The 25,000-nt window shown below is 26.7% G+C and overlaps 2 protein-coding genes across 2 annotated transcripts in view; one reads left to right on the top strand and one right to left on the bottom strand.

Annotated features, from left to right (window-relative positions):
• Positions 1 to 12,141, top strand: part of LOC136091201 (uncharacterized) — an 18,255-nt gene extending 6,114 nt beyond the window's left edge. Inside the window, exons 2-3 of the mRNA XM_065818233.1 lie at positions 2,981 to 3,039; positions 11,705 to 12,141. Coding sequence (XP_065674305.1) covers positions 2,981 to 2,986 — 6 coding nt within the window. The 3' untranslated portion in view covers positions 2,987 to 3,039; positions 11,705 to 12,141. The remainder of the gene's footprint in view (positions 1 to 2,980; positions 3,040 to 11,704) is intronic.
• An 8,459-nt stretch (positions 12,142 to 20,600) lies between these two features.
• On the bottom strand, positions 20,601 to 21,417 carry LOC136090883 (uncharacterized). Its single transcript, XM_065817859.1, has 2 exons — positions 21,357 to 21,417; positions 20,601 to 21,313 (listed from the first exon to the last, which is right to left on the bottom strand). Exons 1-2 carry the CDS (start codon positions 21,415 to 21,417, stop codon positions 20,601 to 20,603), a joined length of 774 nt encoding a protein of 257 aa, XP_065673931.1.
• Positions 21,418 to 25,000: the final 3,583 nt, after the last annotated feature.

The following is a 25,000-nucleotide window of genomic DNA, read 5'->3' as shown; positions in this document are numbered from 1 at the left end:
TATATATATGTATATATATATATATATAGATTCATATATATATATATATTATATATACATATATATATACATATATAAATTATATATACATATATATATATATATATATATATATATATATATATATATATATATATATATATATATATATATATATATATATATATATATATATAAATTTATATTTATTATGTTTTTATATATATATTATATATAAATATAATAAAAATTTAAATATATATATATTTATATATATATATATATATATATATAAATTTATATTTATTATGTTTTTATATATATATTATATATAAATATAATAAAAATTTAAATATATATATATATATATATCATAGCTCAAGATTATAATCACAAATTTTATCAATGTGAAACCAAACAAGTGTATATAAGTATATACTTGAGTGCTTCGAATACATGGTTATTATATTATTTCTTGTATTTGCAAGTATAAACTGGTTGTAGACCAACTTTTTTTATTGAAATAAATGTGTCGTATATGTTTAAAATCAGATGTAAATCAGGTTGTGAGATAAGTAACTTGATTGAAACAACTTCATAGTTTCTTCCATCAGAACTGTCAACTTTCAGAGATATTAAATACTCAGATTTAATAAAAAATATCAGAGCCCTAGTTTGTGACAGTTCTAATTTTAATTCTGCATTGGCATCAAAAGTGATACAGTGGGTTTGAAGAAACCTAACAGGAAATTAGGGTTAAGTAATCCTTATAAGTTTTAATGTCTTCATGGTTAAGTTACTTATGCCATCGATCATTAATCTTAATGGTTAAGTTACTTACGCCATCGATTATTAGTCAGTTACTTAACCATTAAGACATTAAAATTCATTAAGTTTTAAAGTCTTAATGGTTAATTTTTACAACGATCATTAATCTTAATGGTTAATTTTTACAAAGATCATTAATCTTAATAGTTAATTATTACATCAATCATTAGTCAGCAAAACTTGGTTATGCTAAAGTTAAAATTGTTCAACTTTAATGCTTGGTTAGGTTGAATAATGCTACGAACCTTAAAGTAATCTAGAATTAGAATATAAATGACCTTTAAGTCCTTTTCCCTCTTAATCAGTCCTGATACTATTAAAGAATTGAACACCTATCGGTGCTATGCAAATCAAATTTTGTTATCTGCATACTAAATTGTGATATTCAGACTAGAGTTATGCCCAAATAACTAGCATTACATGAAGTTGATCCTGTTTGTCATAGTAGATGTCTAACTACTGCTTTAAAATTTGCAGTATCTGATTGTCTAAACATAATTTAATACATAAACTTTTAAATAGGTTGAGAATGGTTGTTGGGCACATAGTAGGAACGTTCTCTACTGGTGCTCTAATTACTAATTACTAAAAGTACAATTTAATCCAGAATCTTGTTTTACTATTATATTATTATTATTTATGTTGTTACTATATATATATATATACATATATATATATATATATATATATATATATATATATATATATATATATATATATATACATATATATATATATATATATATATTTATATATATATATATATATATATATATATATATATATATATATATATATATATATATCAGTCCATATAAGTCTTATTTATATTAGTAACTTAATACATTAAAGCAAAACAAAAAAAATATATCTGTTTGTAAAAAAAAGAAGAATTATTTAAAAAAGATGTTTCAACATGCTGTCTGTTAAACTAAGTTTTCCTATGTATAATTTTAGATGTAGATTTAAATTTTGGTTTGCTAGGTGGTATGGTAAATACCAGGAATCTTCAGAAATTACTATAAACTTTAATTGTTGTATCGTAATTATTTTATTAATATATTGAGTATTATTGCACATTCAATGGTCACAATTCAATAGAGCAAAGATTAGATTTTAATTCATGTCATTCTTAAACATCGATATATAATGGTCTTGTAGCAAAGATTTTGTAGTAATATTTACATAAATAATTTATAGTTGACAACTTAAGTAAATTATTTAATTAAAATTAAATTAGTTAAAAAAAAAAATGGGGAAACTAATTCAGTTTAATAAATTTGAAAAATCACAAAAATGCAATTTTGTTGATTAGAAAGTATACTAATTGCATATATATATTTGTTTTTTTGTTTTTTGATTTTTATATTATTAACTGAATCGTTTAGAAATTATACTGCGTATATGCATTGACTGATGATTTAGTGGACATGCATTGAATGATGATTCAGTGTACATGCATTGATTGATTGTCCAGTGTACATGCATTGACTGATTATTCAGTGTACATGCATTAAATGATGATTCAGTGTGCATGCATTGACTAATTATTCAGTTTACATGCATTGGCTGATGATTCAGTGTACATGCATTGACAGATTATTAATTAATAATCATTCATCTTTTTTTAACAATTGAATTAAGAATATAATATATGGATTATATTTGCATTTTTATTGGTGAATTGAAAATAAAAATAAAAACAATGTTTACTCAACTCTCTTTATTAAATAAATAACCTTTTACCTAAATTTTGTATTTCATTGGATTTTATTGGTTTTTATTGGTTTTTATTATTCCATTATCTGGTTTTAAAATTTTTGTTTTTATAACTTTAAAAAAACCTCAATTGTTAAATGTAGATAATTTGACAATATTTTTTTTAACTGCTATCATTAAAATCGTTAAATGAATTAACAATTAGTTTGGCTAGTTTTTTTTTTTATTATTATCATTAAAATATTATCTATCTTTATCATTAATAATTTTGTCTTAACATATTATATATCTTTGAATTGTTTATGTCTTTATTTATATGTAAATGATTCAAACAATTGTGAAATTGCTTTCTGTTATATAGTTGCTTTGTGGCGGAGTTGCATAATTTAATGTTATGATTTTTTTAATTTTTGTGTAGTTAGATAAAGTTTTTTTTTAATTGTTGTTTTTCTAGCTTTAAAAAGTTTTTCTCATTGAGGTATTGGGCAATAATTTTCAAGGAATGCTATCGAAGTAAGTTTCAATTTATTTGATTTTTATCTTACAAATTTTTCATATTGTTTTGAAATGTGTGGGGTTTTAAGATATATAGCTATTTAATTAAACTGTTATACTGTTATGCTGTTATATCAATACAACTAATTTTTAGAATATTTAAAAGTATTTTTGCAACACTTTTTCACAAAAAGTGAACATTTACATTAAACTTAGCTAAATTTTATTGAAAAACAAACATTTTGAACACACTAATACTTGTGCCAATAATGATGTTCACACTTTGTTTAGACATTAATTCCTTTTTTTTTTTAAAGGTTAAAACAATGGTGTGTATCAATGTATCAGTTAATGACAATAAATTACTAGTTGATCTAGACTTCTATCGGCTATCTTGAATGTTCTGGATTTTTGTCAGTCCATGTATGTACTGAAGCCCCATGCAACAGGCTATTTCAGTATATATATATATATATATTTATATATATATATATATATAGATATATAAATATATATATTTTTTCAACATCTGTACTTCCAACAAGGCTGCAAGCAACCACTATTAGAGTTGAAAGTTACTGGAGGAGAAATTATGAAATTATAGAGCAAAATAACGATTGAGAGATGACTTAAATTATTTAAAATTGTATAAATCAGACAAACACAATAAAAGAAGCGATTTCTAAAGAATTGATGTTTTAGGAACAAATCTGAGCAAACAAGAATTTTAAGACCACTTAGGATTAGTCTCAGTAAAAGAATGAGACTTGATAGAATGGCAAGTAACACAAGAATGAATTTTTGTAGATGGCACAAGAAACACTAGCTCTTTAGAGCAGTGCCTATCTATCAGTCCTTAATCTCTAATGCACGATAAATCCTATTGGTTATTACTGTTTGCAAATCAGCAATAGAACGAAAAGATTGAAATCATTATTGATATTCAGAAAGTAAGTTATTGGATTCAAGATGAGAAGTTAAGTGTTTGTTAATTAAAAACTTAAAAACCTTGCTTATTATAGAAAGAAGACTAATGGGACGGTAGTTAGATGAGTCAGATCGCTCTCCAGAATTTTTGAAAACAAAGATAACAGATGCCACTTTTCTGCAGGCTGGAAAACAAGACACTGATAAGCATTTGTTAAACAGTTTTGAAAGTATAGAGGACAACTCCGGAAAACACTTCACCAAGACTGTAACAGGTATGTTGTCTGGGCACAAGCTGTAGAAGAGTCTAAGCAGGAAATCGTTTTTTATACAGAGCTGGAGTGATAGCAATGGATCCACCGGTTTGTTGGCTATATTAGATGTAACACAACTAGTGGAATCAAGAGATGATAATAATGGAAAGTTCTTAACAAACATTTATACATTTTAGCTTTGCCTTTTGGTGAGGTGAAAAAATCTGAACCATACAAGAGAGGTGTTGGTGTTAGACAAAACATTTTAACAATGGTTTTTAACAAGACTCCATGCCAGCCTGAATACACGAAGTTATGTAAGAAGAACATTTGTCAGCAGAAAGATGAAAGATTTCTACCCAAAGGCCATCACCAAGTAAGTCTTGGAAAAAGTTTCAGTCAGCTTAAAGATAGCTAATAATAGGTATGATGATAAAGGGATTCTGAAGAATGATATAATAGTTTCGAGAGATTAAGCCATGATCAGAAACACCTAAGGGTGAATGTGGAGAAACTGAGCGCTGACTAGGATCAGAAACAAGTATAAAGTTGAGTAGAGAAGGTAATTGATTCAGTTTGTTTAGAAAGCAAGTTGGAAAGTTGACTATTTGAGTTAGAGATTGAGAAAGGCAAAAGTTTGGGCTTTAGATCCTGCAAAGTCACTGACACTAGAGCCAAGTCATTCAGTGTGATGAGCATTAAAGTCACCAACAATAACGAATATGACTGATGAATAAAGAGAGAGGGCTTGGTCAATTTGATCAGAAATAACATAGAAAAGAGTACTGTCTTAAGATTAAGAAGAGCGAAATGAGACTTCTTACAAACGAAATGCCCAGGCAAAGCATGTGACTATTGGAATCTTTATGAGTTAAAGGAAGATAATCCTTAACACTAAGATCACAAGATGAGACAGTTGACCTCAAATTAGTCTCACAAAGAGCTAGTAAGTCTGGTAAACTTTGTAAGAGACAAGACTTAACAAAAGAAATTACTTACTTCAAAGACCACGAATATTAGTGAATGATAGATTTTTAGAACTTGGTTGCAGAACATGATATTAGTTTTATAGTTCTTGGTACTTTAGTCATTTTTAAATTTGTTAAAGAACTTGACTCAAAGCACAGATTGTTATCAGTACACTATTTAATAGCCCAAGCAATTACCTCATTACTATTAATAAACCCTAAGCCGTAACAAAGAGTTCTAATAGTGGCCTTGACAATGCACACTTAAAGTACAAGCAGGGACACTAGCCATGCGCAACATGGCACTGTTAGTTTTCTGATATTTTACAGCTGTTTTTGGAATCAGCCTCTCTGAAAGCTACCACAGTGTTCTAGAAACCTGATTACCAACCGGCCTCAGAACCATAAAACTGGGTAGAGCAGTACCCTCATTAGGAGATAGTAGAATGAGTTGCCTAATCATAAAAACATAGTCACAAGGAAAACCCATGCATTGAGTCAAGAAGATCCAGTATTCAATATCTTAAACTAGAAACAGTATATTATAAATATATCTGCGCCAGCCTAGTAGATCAAGTAGGGGTGCAAGGCTGGTCAACAGATAACAGATAACAAGCAGGATAACCTGATCTGACAAATATTGGTCATAATTAGTTAGTATAATTTTTACGAATTGAAAATGCAAGAGTAAACTAGTAAAAAAAAATAGTACGACTTAATACAGTCTCTAATCCGAAATAAGACAAATATATAAATAGAGTGCTGAAAACCAAAGGAGGTAAAAGTAAAAATGTTGAGAACACAGTCATATAAATATATTACTAAGAACCTGTGTTTAGATAAGTACTCTAACACCACACTGAAATAGCCTGCCCCCGGCACTTCTGGACATTCAGCGTAGTATTAATAAATAGCTAAAAATCACAAATAAGACTTCAAAGTCTCAAATACAATAAATTTAGTTTGATTATACTAAATTTCACTATTTTGTTAGGACCATTACATATGAAGTCATCTAAAAATTAATGTTTTTGAAACCATTATGTATCAGAGTTAGTTCATTATTACTTTTTATGCTATATTAAATAAATAGCATTAAAGCAAATGTGAAAACAATTTTTTTACAAAATGCAACATTGAACCTCAGATTTTGCTGACTATATTACACCACCTAAAGATTTTATTAGGTCATGAACATCTCCATTATTTTTATTTTTTAAATCCAAACGGTTTCAAAGATATAACTATTTAAACTTTGCCACCAACCAACAAAAGTCATTAAAAAAAAAGTTGTATCTTATTTGTGTGTTTTTATTTGTAACTCTTTAGCAAAGGTTACATATTGTTTAGCAAGTTTGACTGTTTCATCTAGTAGATCTTACTTTATAGATGTACAGAAATCGATATTCTCAAAAAGTTCTTCAAGTTTAATTTCAGTTTTAAAGTTTTTTAACCAGTTATAAGTTCTAATTATTTATAATTAGTTACATATTGTTTAGCAAAATTGATATATTATTTAGCAAAGGTTGCATATTGTTTAGCAAAAGTTATAAACTCTTTAGCAAAGGTTACATATTGGTTAGCAAATTTGACTGTTTTATTCAGAAGATTTTAGTTTATAGATGTACAGAAATCAATATTCTCAAAAATTTTAAATGTTTAAAATGTTTCTTTTTAATACCACTGAACTGTTTGTTTTTAATACCACTGTTGGTTGAGACAATATTTTTTTAGCTCAGCAATAATGTTAGATAGAATATGTTTATTCTGCCTCAAGAAGTACCTTTGTTTGTTTTTTATTTATAAATTTTAAAATACTTGCAGAAATGATAACAATAGGAAGCAAATGTCAAGAATGAGGTGAAGAAAGTGTCAGAATATCTGGGGTACCACTGTTTATGAGAATTATTAATTTTTTTCAAATATTCTTTATTTTATTTTAATACTATTACAGTTATTATATATAATTATTTCTCCTCCTTTAGTTACAACTTACTCATAGCTCTAAATACAATTGATACAATCTAAATACAAAAGATAGCGCATAATTAGAAACATCACCTTCTCAATTAGCAATAACACTTGCCACTGTTGCAGTATATTGTCTAACTGGAAGTCCTTTGCCTATTGCTGTGAGAAATGTTTTCTTTTAGTTATTTTCAGGTAAAAATACAAACAGAGTTAGATTTATTTACTTCATATTTATACTCAGAATGTAATAATCATTTTGATTGTTAGTATGAAGTATTTACAGTGGGAATGATTGTTCTGAATTACCTTTTTGGCTCGACTTTATAAATTATTAAATGCCAAATTAACTAATATATAAATTATATGTAAAGCATGTTGGGCATGTATAACGTAGAAAGTGATAAAATAGTAAAATGATGGTAAACGACTTTTTTTTACCAATAATTGTCTCAACCAATTGTTGGCCGCTGGTCAAGAAAATAATAAGTGCTTATTATTCATTAGTATTTTTTTCAAAAATTGTTTAGTAAAGTATTAAAAGTTTAATAAAATATTTAAAACATTAAATAATAAAGTCAGATTATGACTCTAATTTTCCTCATCAAATATATCTACTAATGATGTGCATTTAAATATGTTTTATATTTCTGTTTTGGGAATAATCACAATCCAATTGATTGTGATAACTTTTGAAAAAAATTGAGCTTATATATCTGCATTTTTATAATTGAACTCTCTCCTGGTAAAGTTTTAATAAATTTTTTGAAATTTAGGATCAGATTTTGTAAAACTACCACAAAACAGGAAAAGCAAGTCAGCAATAACTAAAAGAATAATTTGATATAGTTAAAGCTGTTTCAGTTTCATTACTGTCAAGTCACTCTCAGGTGCTTAAAACACGGTGGGTCGGGAATAACAGGATGGTTTGGAATTTTTATCCAGTAATAAATGGGGGGAGATTAGGTGGAGGGAGGAAGGAGTCTTGATTTATAGGTGAGTGAGATTTTTTTTTTTTTTTTTTAGAAAATATAAAATCAAGTGAGTTTATATTTTCTATCTTTCAAGACCTAAACCAGTCTCAAAAATTAGAAAATAACTGAATTTTTTTTTTTTTAGTTTTGACCAATTCTTTTTAATATCTCTAACTAAACAATTAATAAAATTTGAGCTACATCAGCATTTATGCAATTAAACTTGCCCCAGTAAAATTGCAATAAAGGTAAAAATTGCAAGTGTTATTTTTATTTTTTAAGTATTTTAAGTTATTTTATTGTCTTATTTCTTTGTCTGATATTTCCTTGTCTGAAAAAATGTAAGTGTACATATATTCAGCTTTCCATTTCACACTGAACAGAAACAAAGACCATTTTTTTCAAAGAAAATTTTTTTTTTAAATGGCAGATTTTTGTTGGTTTTTGGCAAAGTTTAAATAGTTTAATCTTTGAAACCGTTTTTGAATTTGATAATGAAATTTTGGGGATGCTCATAATTTATCAAAATCTTTGAGTGGTGTAAAAATCAGCAAAATCTGAGACTAAGGGTTGTATGCTCTGAATGTTTTCACGTGGAATCTCTCATTAAATAGTTTAATAGTAATAAAGATAAATTCAACTGTAACGAAGCTATTTCCTAAGTTTGAAATAGAAAAAAAATATTTAAAAAACATTAGGAAATTTTTTAAATTGTTTTTAAGTTCAATTTTAAAAAGATTTTTTTTATAGCTTAAAATGTCTGAAATATTTTAATTATATTTTTATTGCGAACTTCGTAAAAATAACAAAAAAATAATAATTTAAAATAAATAAAAAATTCTATAGTAATTTATGATTTAAAAAAAAAAAAAACTTTTATATAATGATAAGTAACTAAACAAATCCTTTAATAATCTATAATGGAAAAAAAAAATCTATAATTTGCTCACAAAGAAAAGTTTTAAAGATTTCTTAACGAAATTCTATAATGATGTCATTTACTAAAACTCTTCGGAATTAAATGCGCTTGAATAAATTATAAATTCTGTAGATTGCGGCGTATATTTTAAAGACTTTGAGAGAATTACAACTGTGGAGACAGCAAGCTTCGAGTAAAACAACAAAGTTTGTTTTCGTTGGTATACATTTATTATTTTTTTTACTTTTTTATTCAAAAAATTATGCTCAAACATTTTTTTTTATCATTCTCTTTAAAACAAACATAACTTGGCTTGTCAATTTGGGATCCCTTCACGTATTCTCTAAAAAAATACTTAATTGACATTTCATTGAAATCAATGTTTTTAAAAAAATTGGTGAGAAAATAAACAAGAATTTTTTTTTCAATGAAAGTCTTATAAAACCGCATTTTTTGAAGAAAAAATGGAATGACGTTACTTTGTTTCAATTAAAAACAAAACTTCTGTTTACATTATTTATTTTTTAATTATTTATTAAAAATAACTAAAGGTATCAAAATTAATAATTGAAACCTTATGCTTAAAAATAAATCAAAGTTTGTGTGGTTTAATTAAAGAGATATAATATTTTTTATATTGACTTAAGTCTTATTTTTACAGACTTTTATGGAATTTATATTTTTAATGGATTTTTTGTGGAGCTCTAAACTTGATACAGTAACTGGAGAATTTCCTTAATTTTCCTGAATTTTAATTTACATTTTGTAAAAACCAGTTTACTAAATTTATCATTGCACAGTGGTGGCGGACAAAAGTAAAAAAAATACACTCTTAAAAATTACATTATTATATACCATGTATAGCTTAAGTTCAGCTTTTATTAAATGTATTTATTTTTGTTTAATTATCATGTCGTATATTTCTAACCTGTAGAATAAAAAGCTTTTTTTAAAAAAAAAAAAAAATTTTGAACTTTTTTTTTCAATTTGAAAAATTGTTTTTATTTTTGTTAAATTGAAAAATAGTTACTAATAAACATAATAAGTTGATAATTTTAAAACCTTTCTTTTTATTGCATAATTTAATAAAATTAAGTACTTTCTTTTAAATGAGCTATTGTAACACTATTTTGCACGTAAGTTATGTCAAATAAAGTGTATACTTATATAGTCGAATACTTTTCCAGTACAGTCTAAGGTGGTCCAGTAATTTCAGACTTAATATATATTGTTCAATATGTATATTATCAATATAAATTTGGCTTATAATCTGCGATGTCCGCCTGACCGATAATAATGATTTTTACAAGTTAGCTGATGTATTTGATTTTATGCGGCAAAGTTATTTATATGTAATTTATTCTAAATGGTTATGTAATAATTGGGTTTCAGTGAGTCTTGGTTAGTGTTACAAACTTGTTTTAATATTATTACATCTTAAAATATCTATTCATAAAATTTTGTTAGTGTAATTAATGTTTTTAAATATTTAAAACATGAAAAATATTGATATTTATTCATATATGATACAAAAAAACTTGAAGTTAGCTAATTCTTGGATGCAGTTGCAAATGGCACGAACTTAACTTTAAATAATAACTTGTCATAATTTCATAAATCTTTGACAAAAATAAAACATAAGCAAAAACTCTAAAAATCGTTCCGAAGAGAATAACAAACATTGGCTACAAAATAAACCAATGTTGGTTCAATTTGTAATTGTCAATAAGAATATTCTTCTAACTGCTTCCATTGATAAAGACAACACTGCTCTTATTCAACTGTAGTGTCTGGCACACCCCAGGTGAATGATATGATACTTAATGATGTTATGAATAATAATGTTATGATACTTCAAGTAATAAAACAAAGAAAAGAAGATTGGTGCCATTAGTTGCATCTTTTTCAACTTCTGAACTATTGTTTGCATTGGATTGTAGTTTGCGCCAAGATGGTAAAGAAAAAAAAGCATAAATTTATTCTTAATTTAACACACGATAAAACGTATAAATAAATTTAAACTTACTACACAAGCATCACCAATATCATGCAAATAACAAAAAGATTAAATTATAATATCATTATTTTTAATCTTATTCAACTTAATTTAAGTAAATTCCTTCTAATTGTATGTGAGGTTAACATTTAACTTTAAATTTTTTAAATAACTGGAGATTAACGGATCCTTTTTAGCTTTCCGAATAAATAATTTATCTTCTCGCTTAGTTTTTTTCAAAAAACTGATGATTTCTGAATTTACTCTTCCACCACTGTATATATGTATATATATATATATATATATATATATATATACATATATACAGTAATATATATAGATATACATATATATAATAACAAAAAGATTAAATTAAAATATCTTTTAATTTAATGTTACTCAACTTAATTTAAGTAAATGGCTAATTGTACGTGAGGTTGCATTTAACTTAAATTTTTTAAATAGCTGGAGATTAACGGATCCTTTTTAGCTTTCCGAATAAATTATCTTCTCGGTAAGTTTTTTTCATAACACTGACCATTTCGGAATTTATTCTTCTACCACTGTATATATATATATATATATATATATATATATATATATATATATATATATATATATATATATATATATATATATATATATATATAATAAATACAATATAAACATTGTTTTAGGAATGATTCTTGAAATGGAAACCGAATTTTCAGATGTCATTGAAAACATAAAGTCCACGATTCTTGTAAAATACTAATTTAATAAAAATTTTAATATAAACATGGGGATTTTTTCAATTTTAGTTTTTTGCATTTTTATTATACTAAAACGAAGTATTTTTTCATAGGTTGTAAATATAGTTCTTTTCTAGATTTTTAAAATTCTATTAATGCTTTCAGAGTTTCATTAATTTTATGAACAATAATATAATAAGAAGGACTTAAACGGATGATATGGTAAAATTAGGAAGATTTTGGTTTTATTTATAGAAGAAAATTATTTTTTTTTACACTGAGAGTGTGACCACTCATTTACTTTATTTTATTCTTTGTTTACTATTTTAAAAGGTTTGAGAATAAAAAATCTTGAACAATAAAATGAAAATAAAGAAAAAAAATGTTTTTTTTTTAATTATTAATATATTTTTTTGTGACAACTTATTGGCGACCCCTAAATAGTTGTCGGGACAAACATATCTGAATGAATTTATCGGTTGCAGAGCGTAATAAGGGAAAAAGGAAACCAGAACAATGTCGAGCTCATAATTTAAATGTTGTAGAAAGAGTTTCTGTTGAAAATCAGAAATGTTATAAATATAATCCAATCACTTGATGCATTTTGTTTCAACATCTTTTTACTGCAGAAGATGTTTAAAGTGGAAATTATAATGACTGGATCGTCAGAAAATCATCAATTACATTTAAGACTTATTAAAAAAAAAGAAGATATTCAAACAGCGAATCTCCAGAAGTTTAGGTATTATTTTTTATTGCTATTACTGTCTTAAATGTTCTTAATTCCCAATTTTAGCTGACAATTTGAGACAATTTGATCATTTATCAAATCTCAATGATTTATCATTGGTCAGTTTTTAGATATAGAATCCGTTGAAGTCTACACAGTTGACTTTAATTATGGAAGACTAAAACTGCATTGCAATATATTTGTATATCATTCCAAATTCAAAAAAGTGATGATTTTGAATTAGTTATGAGTACGCTAATAGACTTTGTTCTCAATTATAGTTAAATTACATTATAGTTAGCAAGGTTGAAAGATTTGTGACGCTATCATTAAAGAATACCTACACAAACAAAAACAAAAAGCAAAAATTAAAATTACTATTTACACAAAAAAATTGAAAAAAAAATTACTTGCACATACATGATGTGGGAAGCATAATGGTGACGAAAGTTGTTGATCGGAGCCGCCCCCACTCCCTTAAAAAGCTAAAAACATAAAGGCTCTTTATTTCCAAATAGGACTATAAACTCCCAATAGGGCCCTGGATTACCAAATAGGCTCCCTAAATGTGCCCCTCCTACTTTCGGAGAGGGTTTGTTTAGAGGGGAAGGGGGGTTGCCTAGCCATAATTCATCGGAGCATACTGTAACACAAAGGATTGCTGAGAATAAACTAATTATAAGTAACATTATCTTTTAATCAATTTTTAATCTTTTATGATAAAAGAAAAAAAAAACATTAAACTATTTCTATAAAAGGCAACATAAAGTTCTTAAAATGATGACAAAAATTATAACAACCAAAGTAACAAAACTTTTAAAAAATAAGTTTTTTATAATTTTCAAGGAAGTGGGACATTGAGCCTTTACAGACGAAAAGTTATTCTTTGATTGCAAAGCTTTAAAAATGTTCAGACATAAAACTCTCAAAAGTTACGTAGAATTTAAAAATTACAATAGAAGTGTCATGCATCCCTTTTAAAGATGTATTTAAAGATGTAAGATTACATTCTTGTAAGTATCTTGTAATTTTAGCGATTCATTCATGTTGATTACAATCAACATGAATTGCTAAAATTATAAGATACTAGCAAGAATTGTATTGGCGTTTAGAAACTAAATACTTGTATTTTGAATCTGAAGCTGCACTAAAAGATCAACTGGTTAATAATTTAAGCTGCCCATAACTAATGTCTTATTTAGTCCATTTACTCTATTTAAAGAATGAGCCCTAAAATTGCAAAAAGAGATTGAAAGACAAACATGGTCAACCCTGCCAATTTATTTTCTTTTCTTTTTTTTTTTTTTTAGAACTTTCAAGATATAGAGATATATACATTTTTCGTAATTGAGGATGGTGTGCATCGACTTCGAAACCCGTGTCGTCGGGCCTGACAACGCTTTAACCCTAAAACAAAGTTTCACGTTATCTATGTACTATAGCACAAATTTCTTTTTTTAATAATCCATAAAATGACTCTTTTATTGACTGGATGTTAGATAAAAGATTCCTATTGATAATTTTGCTTGAAAAATTTTATTTCAAAAATGCAATTAGCTACACATATTTTGATCAGCTTTCTTATTGGCAATATGCCAGGGAAGAGCAGATTTAGATATGCTATATGCATCAGCCTTTCTTATTACGAACTTGCTGATGCATTTTTATTTTTTTAAATTATTTTGTGTTTTATCATAATAAAATATAATATTTTAAAAGTTGAGATATAAATTTTAAAACAAAGTTGTCTCATTATGTCTTACTGTTTTGATAGCATGTTTGAAAACCTTATACAGTTGTTTTCTTGATCAACTTAATGTTCAATTCTTTACAATCAACAAGTTGATATAAAATTGCAGAAACATTTTTACAACAATCTATAAGTTTTAGAATTACACTAGAGTAAACCACCCAGTTGTCGACAACCTCTCTAGTCGTTGACGTTTTGTCATTAAAAATATACTGAGCTAACACTAATTGAAGTAAAGTGCCAAAACAGTCGCTAAAATGATCAACTATTATTTCTTTATATATGAAGGAAGTTTGGCTATCGTAAACATAGAAATAAACACATAAGATGATTTAGAGCAAAAAAAGTTCAGTAAGTACCCTTAATTCTTAGGAATGTTATTTATAACTGTTTTCAGATTACCGTAAAAAACGCATGACAATGGTAATGTAATTAAAATCTTTTATTTTTCACGCTGACACGGAAATAGATGAGATGAATGTACAAACTTTTAAAATCAAAACACTAAAATGATGTGGGAGTAGATGGGGTGTTGGTGACTGAAAAATATTTATTATGTTTTCCAGTGTACGACAAAAAAAAATAAAAAATGTAAAAAAATTAACATCAATACTTGATCGTATAATAGGTGTTCTGAGCTGTAATATTCTATGGATAATGCTAGATTAAGAATCAAATACGACATAAAGTTTAAAGCGTGCATACCGCCATATTTATTTTAAGTAATGATAATAACACGAGGCATATGTGTATTATGCCGAACACGGATATTACATCTTCCTTCCATAAATTTTTATTTATTTTTTTTATTTTTAAAGATGTCTTTATCCCAGTCGGCATATCTAGTATTGTAAATACTCGGAGTATTGATCACGTATAACATACCGCCCTTGATATCAGAAAAATACGCATTTAGTTTTAAGTTTCGAATTCGAGTTCATTACCCACTTATTTATCAAAAATACGTACGATTTAATATTTGATCAAAATCAGATATGATATCGTACCCGATTTTGATCAAATATCAACAAACAATGGAAAGACGAAAATCTTTGCTTTAAAGCACATGCTTAAACTGAAATTGTGAAAGCAAAATTTAAATTAAAAAGTTTTCTCTTGAGAAATTTAGTAAAAAGTTTGTCTGGAATGAAAAGGAATAGTCAGGAATACATGAAAAGTTGTATGAAGAGATATCGTTCTGCTAAAGCAGTATCGCATATCCCCAATACAGTTACAGTACTTTTTTGTACTAAAAAAGTTAATAAAACTTTAACATAAAAATATTTATTACTACTTTTAAATTTATTTAGTTTTATGAAGTCCTAAATTAATATAATTCAAATATATTATAAATCCTATCATTTCATACCTTGCTTATTTTATTATGTTGATTATTATTTTATTAACATTTCTGTTATGCAGAGCCAACACTGACATTTTATTGTTGCTAAACGTTAAATTTTGTTATAAGAAATGCAGTTCTTCTATCTGTTTTTGATTTAAATTAAATATGATTATAATTTGATATTTTATTACGCGATATATGTTTTTTATATGAATATATACATGAATCTTTTTAGATTTTTTCATGTTATTTTTAAATTTTTTGTTCGCGCAATTCAAGTTATATATGTTTATAGTTTGCATATATGTTTATATTATGTTCAAAGTTAAAAAGTTTTTGATAAATATATGTATGTGGTAATATGTGTTATGTAATTGTTTTATAAATGTGTCATTAAAATAGTATAAAATGTATCTATACACAGTAGTATTGTGTATATAAATATTAAAAGATTTTAGAATAGACCATTGTAAATTAAAATTTTTTTTTTTTCTTTTAAATCTCAAATAAATCTGGGATTATATATATATTATAGATATATTTAGGATTTAAAAGAAAAAACAAAAATTTTAATTTACAATGGTCTATTCTAAAATCTGCCCCTGCCTATAATAACATTTCCAAAAAATGTATGTTATGTTTGCAAGAAAAATTTGAAATAATTACTCATTTAAATCAAGAAAATTTATTAAATAAAAAATCTGAATTAATTTCTAAATGTAGGCACGAAAATAAATACCTCTAAAAAAATTATAAAAACAAATGACCAAATTAAACTATCCCCATTCCAAAGAAAATTATTTCATAATTACTTTCTGTAACTTCCCGTTAACAAAAAAATATAGTAATTAAAAATTGTTTATAATAATTTATAACTTCCTGTAAAATATTTTTTTCTATAAATTGAATTTTTTTTGAGATTTAGTAACTCTTCCTGATGATCCAGCAATGGTGAAACTTCAAGTCGAAGATAAAAGTTAGATAAGTGTTTTTTACTAATTTATTATTGCTCTGTTCTTTAAGAACATTGAGCACTCTATTTGTAAAATACACTAACATAATTTATATATATATATATATATATATATATATATATATATATATATATATATATATATATATATATATATATATATATATATATATATATATATATATATATATATATATATATATATATATATATATATATATATATATATATATATATATTATATATACAATTACTTTAAAGTAAAATATACTGACTGACGTTGCTTCAATTTTTTATACAAGATTGTGCATTTATTATTTTTGTTCATTAAGGTAAAAATAATTTTGTGCATTGTAGATTCTTTGTTAAATTAATATAATTGATGTAAATAAATATTATTTAGTATTTTTGATAAACAACTTATGTATATAAACATATAAAAAGATATGGATTTCAATAAATCTTAAGTTTAAATAAAGTCTTTGATTAGAAAAGATCACAATTTGTAAGATTCTTTTGCGTTCATTTATTCAATTGTAACAATAGTAAGATTACTGGTAATATGTTTAATGATAACAGTGAAATTGAAATAGATAGTATTAGGCTTAACGAAGTTATTAATGTAAAATGCTAATAGGCAACTTGAAAATAGTTGTCAAATGAAAAAAATAGATCTAGACAGGATGAAGTTAATCGTTGTTGAAAAGTAAGAAATGCAACTCGGCGTGCAGAAAACTTACTTGACAGAATTCCGTGTCAAGCAGTGTTAATGTCTGTTAATTTGATTTTACTTTAGACACTTCAGAACAAAGCAAAGTATGAGTTTAGCTATTTATAGTAACAATTAATACTTTTAAATCTAAATAATTTTTTTTTTTTTTATAATTTCTATCATAATTATGTTCTTTTTTTCATTTTTTTTTTTAGTTTGTCTTCCTTTTGTCATCTTTTGATTAGTTAGCTAACTGTTGAAACATGATTTTAATTTTGTAAATTTAGTATGATATGAAATTTACTCTATTAATCATTAGTCAACAGTTAGAGAGAAGCTGGAGCTTAATTATGAAATGCTGGAAATTAGCTTTTAATCAAGGTAAAAATAGTTTTGTTTACTGGTAACATAATAAATCCAGTTTCTACTATTTATTCCGTGCTTTTTTACATTTGTCAACATGCTGCTTTGGAAATACTTTCTTTCTCTCTCTCTCTCTTAGATGAGAGGGAGATTTAATAAAACTTATGTAATTACTGAGCTCTTACGTATTTCTTAATACCACAAATGATAATGACCATTTATAAGAAATATTTTACAAGATGCTTGCTATTTTATAATATAGTTGCTCAAATTGTTAAACTATAATTGTCCCTTGATTGTTCAAATATTGTAATAAATAAAATCTTTTTAGTCCAAGTATTTAAGTTAATAAAATATCTTATTAAGTTGTGGTGTTATTTGCCAGCGTTACTATAGTAACAATGTATACATTGTGTTGTCTAGCCTTTTTATAATCTTTTTTAATTATTCTGTAGCCAGAACATAATATATTATTATAGTAGTATTATATTAATATAGTAGAATTAGGATAATAATAACAGAAAATATATTATATTTTCTGTTATTATTATCCTAATTCTACTAACAATAAAATGTAACTAAAAATTGTAATTTTTTTTTTCATGCTTTTTTGTAGGTATTTGCAGGCTTTACTTGACTTTCCTTTTCTGGTACTTGTGTTGTGACAGATTTTAAAAAGAACTCAACTGATGTTAATGCGGTCTTTATGTCGTTACCTATAAGCAATGACGTTGCTGATACGGAGTCAAAGTTAAAATACTTATAGATAAATTTGTATTTAATATTTTAGATAATATATTAAGTTATTAATGTGTTTTTATTGCGATTAATGATTTAATAACTAAGTTAATAAAATTGTATTGAGTATTCTCTGGTTATCGTGTTTTATACGTGTTTAAATCCGAGTTTGATACTCAGTAGGCGTCGTATTGTATACCTGTCTTTATACGCATTTGATGTTATTTTTAATGCGCGTTTGATACGATAAAATGGCTAACATATGTTCGTAAATAATGCGTATTCTGGAAAGTTTTAAATGCGCATGTAATACCAGGAAAATATCGTATTGAATATTCTCTGGTTATCGTGTTTTATACGTGTTTACAAAGAGTTTCAAATGCGAGTCTGATACTCAGAAGGCGTCGTATTGTATACCTGTCTTTATACGCATCTAATGCGTATTTCTAATGCATATTCGACACGATAAAATGGCTAACATACATACCACATCGATACGTATTTAAACGAGTTTCTAATGCGCATTTACAACTAAATTTGCCGACTGGGATATTACATAGTTAAATAAGTTATTTATAATATAAAGTTTAGTGTCGTGCTGTAATTGCTTTAGTCTATCTGTTGATATTGGCAGATTTGAACTAAAGTGTGGACAATAATGTTGCAGTCCTCATTTAGGCTATCATCCTCGTCAAAATTGTTGAGGTGGGCACATGATAAAGAGTCAGCAATGTGTAGATCTTTTCCTGGAACATATTTTACTACTATTTGATATTTTTGGAGTCTTATCAGAAGTCTTTGTATGCGAGGTGGTGCTTCTGACAGCGGCTTGTGTAAAATGTTCTCAAGAGGCTTGTGATCACTTTCTATAGAGTTCTGTCGCCCATAGGTATATTGGTTGAAACGTTCACAAGCAAAAACAATTGCTAAAAGTTCTTTCTCTATCTGGGCATATCTCTGTTCTGCTATAGTTAAACTACGAGATGTATTGCTGATCGGGTGACCTTCTTGCATAATACAGGCTCCTAATCCGTGTGAAGATGCATCTACCTGAATCTGGACATCTTTTGATGTGTCGAAGAAAGAGAGTACATGAGAAGATGAAAGAACCTGTTTAATTTTTTCCATAGCACTGGTATGTTCATGGTTCCATGACCAGAGTATGTCTTTTTTAAGCAGCTGGCGGAGGGGAGCTGTAAACTCCGACATATTTGGGATGAATTGTCGCAGATAGTTGACCATTCCTAAGAGCCATTGCGAATCTGCTTGACATGCAGGCAATGGGTATGCAGATATGGCTTTGGTTTTATCAGGATCAATTCTTATTCCTTCTTGACTGATTATATTCCCGAGATACTTGACTTCAGGTACTCGAAATTGTATTTTTTTTTAGGTTGAATCTAATGTTTCTCTCACGAGCTCGTTGTAGAATTTGTTTAAAAATTGTATCATGCTCTGCATCTGTTTTAGCTGCAATGATCAAGTCATTGTGGATAGCCAGAACATTAGGAATATCACCAAAGTTAATTTCAATCATCTCTTGTGCAGCATCCGATGCGCATGATATGCCGAATGGCATGCGGTTGAATTTGTATCGACCATAAGGAGTGTTAAATGTGCATAGCTCTGAAGAAGGTTCATCTAGTTTTATATGCCAATAGCAATCAGCCATGTCTATAACAGTAAAAACTTTGTTGCCAAAAAGTTTGCTAGAGATTTCTTCTGTAGATGGAGTGGTTTTGTATTGTCTTAAAACAGACTTGTTTAGTTCTTTCGGATCAATGCATAATCTTAAGGATCCATCTTTTTTTTCTGCGATGACCATTGAGTGTACCCAAGGTGTAGGTTTAGAAATCTTTGAGATAACTGAGGCTTTTACAAGACGGTCAAGTGTGCTTTTAAGTTTAGGTAGGACAGTCATTGGTACTTTCCTTGGCGCATGAATGACTGGGATTGCATTTTTAGCAACTGCGATGAGTTTCCTTTAACTACACCAAGGCCGGTAAAAACGTCACCATAATGTTTAAAAATGTCAGCTTTATCAATTTCAACATCGTTAATGTTTAGTATTTCAAGAGATTTGCAGGAACTTAGACCAAAAAGTGGTTTTACATCAGAAAGAGATACAACAAAAAATTAGCACACTCGTGAAATGTTATTCTTTTTAACAGTCAGATTGCAAGTTCCTAGTACAGGAATATTGTTTCCACCATATGATTTTAGTCTAGTTATTATTTTTTGAGAGGAGATCTTCCAGGAATAGAGTTGTAGACATTGTATGGAATGACGTTGCATTGGGCTCCACTATCTAATTTAAATGTTATATTTTTGTTGTTGACTGTAATATTTGTGGTTAAATCGTCAGTGCATTCCATCGATGCTGCAACATGTTGAATATATAACTCTGCAACGTTAAGGTTGAATTCCTTTTGATCAACTTGGTCAATACGATTAGAATTAAAGCGATTAGTTTTAGATCGGCACACTCTAGCAAAATGGTTTAGTTTTCCACATGCTGTGCACTTTAGGCCATATGCTGGGCAAAACGAGGTAGTATGTTGTGATCCACAGTAGTAGCAAGATTTTTGTAAAGGTCTATCAATCTTTAGGGAGTTGAATTTAGTTTTGTTTCCATGTTTGTTTATAGAATCTGCCTGGATTGTATTTTCGAGTGCTTTTAGTTGCGTTTTCGATATTTCATATGCTCTCATAAAATTTATTGTTTTTTCTAGATTGAGCTCAGTGTCTCGAAGTAGTCGTTCTCTGCCAGCTTTAGAGTCGATACCACAGACTATTCTGTCACGTATTAGACTTTCTTCGAGGGTTCCAAACTCGCATGTTTTAGCTTTATTTCGTAAATCAATCAAGAAGTCAGTAAATAGTCTGCTGTCTTGCACACAAGTATTGAATAAATAACTTTCATAAGTTATGTTTTTATTTTGGGCTGAAATAACATTCAAACTTTTGAACTAAAGGTGTTAATTTACCATTTTCTTCGATTGTGAAAATGAATGTATCGTATACTCTTAAAGCGTCTTCGCTAATCATATGAAGGAAGATGGCACATTCAATATCTTCATTTTTATCATTGACTCCTGAAGCTATTTTATAAAGATTCCATCTCTGCTACCATTTTCGCCAGTTTTCTGAAACATTGCCATTTAAATTTATGGCCTCTAATGGTCTAAGCTGTTCCATTTTAAATTAAATACAGGTTTACTTCTGGTACCATGTAATATTCTATGGATAATGCTAGATAAAGAATCAAATACAACATAAAGTTTAAAGCGTGCATACCGCCATATTTATTTTAAGTAATGATAATAACACGAGGAATATGTGTATTATGCCGAACACGGATATTACATGAGCCACAATATTAGCACTTAACACACACTTACACTTCTACAAGTAATTGACTTTTATTCCACGCTTTGACAACACTACATTCATTGTCAACGACTAAAAAAAATGCTTCAATCTGCTAGGATTTTAGAGAGTTAATTTTAAAAATGTATTGCTTTATTAAATATTACACAATAATTGTGTTTCAATTATTGATTGTTACACAACAAGTTCCTTTGGACAATAATTAATTTTTTGTAAAGTTCTATTTGCACAATAACTTAAGATTGCAACACAACATTATCATTTATAATTAATTATGTTGTCTTGCAATCATTTATGATTAATATAAATTTGGCATTCTAAGTGCCCTTGAAATCATTTATGATTAGCTAGCTCAATGCTAGATATCAAACCTTATCTTATAAATATTGCACTAATCTAATATAATTAAACTTTATCTTATAAATACTGCACTAATCTCAAATAATCACTGGAAGCAGGCGCAACTATAAAGTTGGAACTTATTTATACTCATTAAACTTTCAAACTATTATTCATGCTTTTTTTAAAAAAAAAAATAATAATAATCAACAGCCATACAAACATTCAATCAAATAATATTTGTACATATCTTTTACAGATGTTTATTTGGATGCGATGACTCGGTCATTGAATGTTTTCATTTAGAATAATTGCGTTTTTCCACTAAAAAAAAATGATTTTAATTATTTACCAAGAAGAAATTTATATAATCAATAAGCAAAGAAGAAATACAGAAAATCAACAAGCCATGTAAATAAATGAAGCCATCTAGAAGATATTATTTATATTTTCTTTAAATTCAATTGAAATAGCATAGCCTATATTAATTTGCTTGTATTTTATAAATATTTGCCCTGACACTCCATTTTTATAATGTTTTCTTTCATTTTTAATTTCTTTTTTTTTTTAGGCGCGATCAAGGAAACTTTCTTAGATGGTTTCCTCGCCAAAATTTCTAAACTAACTGTTTCTAAAGTTAGGACAGTTACTCAAGAATTTTATGCAACACCTGTCTTAACAACAAATTAAACAGTTTCATTGTTAGGGAATATCTGACAAAAAAGAAAGAAACGATTACCCCTAGAGAAGTTCGCTAAGAAAACCAAAAAAACAAAGCAGAAAATTAATGTTGTCTTACTATAGCTTAAACTGTAAGTTTTTATCTTACGCTGTAAATTATAAAAAACAGACTTTTAAATGTTTTCGTTAAAGTATGTTTTTTATAAATTATGTTGTAAACTATAAATAACATATTTTTTCATTTTGTTACTACGATTTAAGTGTTTAAAGAAGTACCTAATTTTAAAAATTTTAAAGTGTCGAATACTGGAGAATAAAAATATCGATCTTAAGATGTTGTTCTGCGTTCGACATTTTGACACATTGGGGACTATAACTACTTTATTTATTTTCGGACATCATTCACTCTTAGTGTATTGTAAAGAGCAAATATCTCTTTATACAATAAAACTTTAAGATTGATCATTTTTGAAATAACGAGAGAGAAATTATTACATATATAATTATATATATAATAATTTCGTTATTTCAGAAATGATCAACCTTAAAGTTTTATCGTATAAAGGAATAGTTGCTCTTTGCAATACACTTAGAGTGAATGATGTCCGAAAATAAATAAAATAAGGGTAAACCACCCAGTGGTCGACATTTTTTTTACTGGTATAAGACGTTTATTTTACCTATTCTTATATAAGACTTTGCAAAAAAAAACAACGTAAATCACTGGGTGGTTTACCCTATGTATTAAGTACTTCTCTAGTGGTCAGATACAAGCGTATATAACTTTTATATTATGTATGCTTTATAAACGTTGTGACACAACAACAGATTTTTTCATAGATTTTCTTATTTTCTCAATCAAACACATTATTTTCTTTAATTTCTTTAATGAGCAACTGATATAGACCCATTAAAAAGATGTACGTTAATAAAGTGCCGGCTTTTTTTTTGATGTTTCAGATAGGACACTTTCACACATTGTGCGAAAGTGTCCTATCTGAAACATCAAAAATCAAACTCAAGTATGTTCATACCTGAAACATCAACTCCAAACTCAAGTATGTTCATACCTATGCCGAATGAGGAGGCCTTGCAAATATTTGGGATCGCAGAGGCCTGGAAACGAAAAAGCTCTAAAACGTTTGCCCCCGCTGCCCAAACGTGAAGGCACAACTTTTGTAAGATTTTCAACTTTACTATCGTAAACTAACCTTAAATTTATCGACAGATTTTTAATTTCGTAGAAAATTATTGTATATTACAAAAGTTATGACCATGCAAATTTTACGACCACCCCAAAATAAGAGGGTGTAAATTTTGCATGGCCATAACTTTTGCAATTTACAATAATTTTCTACGAAATTAAAAATCTGTCGATAAATTTAAGTTTAGTTTACGATAGTAATATATGTATAATATACATATATTACTATCGTATATGTATTTATATATTATTATACATTGTATATGTATAAATATATATATATTATATATATATATATATTACATATATATATATTATATATATATATATATATATATATATATATATATATAATATATATATATATATATATATATATATATATATATATATATATATATATATATATATATATATATATCTAAATTATGTTAGTATATTCTACAAAAAGAGTGCTCAATATTCTTAAAGAACAGAGCGATAATGAATTAAATTTATACATATATATATATATATATATATATATATATATATATATATATATATATATATATGTATGTATATAAATATATATATGTACATATATATGTATATATATATATATATATATATATATATATATATATATATATATATATATATATATATGTGCATATATATATATATATATATATATAAGGTAAGTGTGGGTATTAAGGCCCGGCGGGTAATAGGCCCACTAATCCAAACTTAGGGAAAAAATAAATTGTGAAACTTTTTTTCGACATTAAAATATTACAGTTATCTGGTTTTATCACTGGCAGCAAAAAAAAATCAGCATTTCTTTACATTTTCATATTTTTAGGTGAGCCTTAATACCCATACTTACCTTATATATATATATACATATACATATATATATATATACTTATATATACTTATATATATAATAATAATAATAATAACAATAATAATTAGAGATTAAAGTGCCATTATTTACAACAATCACAATAGTGATGAAGTAATTCAGAAGCACTA

Source organism: Hydra vulgaris, chromosome 14 (assembly GCF_038396675.1).
Source record: "Hydra vulgaris chromosome 14, alternate assembly HydraT2T_AEP".
In the NCBI taxonomy this organism is placed as follows: domain Eukaryota; kingdom Metazoa; phylum Cnidaria; class Hydrozoa; order Anthoathecata; family Hydridae; genus Hydra; species Hydra vulgaris.
Note: the sequence above shows the minus strand (reverse complement) of the source record. Positions and strands in the feature narration are given on the sequence as shown.

Bases quoted from the DNA above. Each gene is read 5' to 3' on its own strand.
- LOC136090883 (XM_065817859.1), bottom strand. From the start codon at position 21,417: ATGATTAGCGAAGACGCTTTAAGAGTATACGATACATTCATTTTCACA. The intron at 21,314-21,356 runs GTAAATTAACAC...ATGTTATTTCAG, and splicing joins TTTCACAATCGAAGAAAATG to CCCAAAATAAAAACATAACT.